General features: G+C 40.9%; 1 protein-coding gene across 1 annotated transcript; it reads right to left on the bottom strand.

Annotated features, from left to right (window-relative positions):
- Positions 1-552: 552 nt before the first annotated feature.
- On the bottom strand, positions 553-1,055 carry LOC102812731 (60S ribosomal protein L23a-like). Its single transcript, XM_006835799.1, has one exon. The coding sequence runs from the start codon at positions 1,045-1,047 to the stop codon at positions 577-579; it is 471 nt and encodes a 156-aa protein (XP_006835862.1). The 5' UTR covers positions 1,048-1,055; the 3' UTR covers positions 553-576.
- Positions 1,056-1,777: the final 722 nt, after the last annotated feature.

Here is a 1,777-nt window from a genome sequence, read left to right as displayed (position 1 = left end):
GTGCTTTCAAGTTGGTTCCAACTTATAGCGACCCTGTATAGGGTTTCTGAAGAGGGGCTGGAGAGCTTGAACTGTCAACCTTGCATTTCAAACCATCTTTGCAGTCCAGCGCATTAAACCACAGCGCCACATCAGGGCTCCACCAAATGTAAGTAGGTGTCCTGTGTTGTATCTGGCATGCCTAAATCCAAGGCTGTTGAGGATATACTTGCCTTCTTTCATCCATCGGTCACCTCAAATGCTTTATTAAGAAGAAACTTCAGGTCAGCAATAATCACACAGTATAGCAACGATTGTGAGGTGGGCACAGGACCGAGCAGTGTTTTATTCTGTTGTGCATAGGGTCACTATGAGTGATTCAGTGGCACCTAACAACAACAATACACAGTAATGCCTGCAAAAGCACTAGTTGTGACAGATTCCTTCTATAGAAAGCAAACTATTCATATTCATAATAGATAGCATTTTACCTTTTCTATTAAAAATGGATATTGTAATGTCTGCCTTGAGCATTATGCTCTTTTTTTTTTTATTATTGAAAAAATTTATATTTAGAATTAGCTAGCTGAACTCCGTTTAGATGATCCCAATTTTGTTGGCAACATCCAAAGCATCATAGTCAGGAGCCAGTCGAACATATGCCTTCTTTTCTCCATCGGGCCTGATTAAGGTGTTGCCCTTGGCTACGTCAATGTCATAGAGCTTCTTCACAGCCTGTTTGATCTGGTGCTTGTTGGCCTTGACATCCACAATGAACACAAGTGTATTATTATCTTCAATCTTCTTCACGGCTGACTCAATAGTCAGAGGGAACTTGATGATGGCATAGTGGTCAAGCTTGTTTCTCCTGGGGTCGCTCTTCCGAGGATATTTGGGCTGCCTCCGGAGCCTCAGAGTCTTGGGCCGCCGGAAGGTGGATGACGTGTGGATTTTCTTTTTTTTGTGGCTGTGGACGCCTTTCAGCACTGCCTTCTTGGCCTTCAACGCCTTTGCTTTGGCTTCAGCTTTGGGAGGGGCAGGGGCTTCCTTCTTCGCCTTCGGCGCCATCTTCGTAAAAAGGCACATTATGCTCTTTTAAGAAGTATTTTCTGGTTGTTGTTAGGTGCCGTTGAGTCACCTCTGACTCGTAGTGACCTTGTACACAACAGAATCAAACACTAGCTGGTCCTCTGACAGCCTCACAATCATTACATTAGAACCCATTTCTGATGCCACTGTGCCAACCCATCTCATTTGGGGACTTCCTCTTGTTCTTTTACATTACATAAAATGTTATGTTAAGAATACTTGAACTACAGAAAAACTCTAGGCATTTCTGCAAGATAAGAATGACTTTGTTCCCATTTTAAGGTTTTTTAAACAGGATTGATTAAAAACTAAAGTGACTATTAAAAATAATGATAACAAATAAATGGTTAAAAAAGAGGCACTGTTATGAGTGAGGTATTAAAAATTGCTTTGAAAAGTCCCTAAAATACTGACTTCTGCTTAACGTGAATCTCATTTGGTGGTTGGTTAGTGGTTGTGTACCATAGAGTCAGTTCCAACTCACAGTGACCCTGTGTAGGTTGCCAAGGCTGTAAATCTTTAAGCAAGCAGAAAGCCTCTGCTCTGATGTAATTACCCTATGTATTATAAATCTTTCTTTTACGAGGTTAATTATGCCGGATACAATCTAAAGAATGAGGTTATATTTGAGTTAATCTCCTTTGAAATGTAAAAAGAGAAATAAGTGAGCAGAGAGAGAGGAACCTACTTAACACCAAGATAGAAGAGC

Source organism: Chrysochloris asiatica, unplaced genomic scaffold (genome assembly GCF_000296735.1).
Source record: "Chrysochloris asiatica unplaced genomic scaffold, ChrAsi1.0 scaffold00020, whole genome shotgun sequence".
NCBI lineage: Eukaryota > Metazoa > Chordata > Mammalia > Afrosoricida > Chrysochloridae > Chrysochloris > Chrysochloris asiatica.
This window is presented reverse-complemented; position numbering and strand designations above follow the sequence as displayed.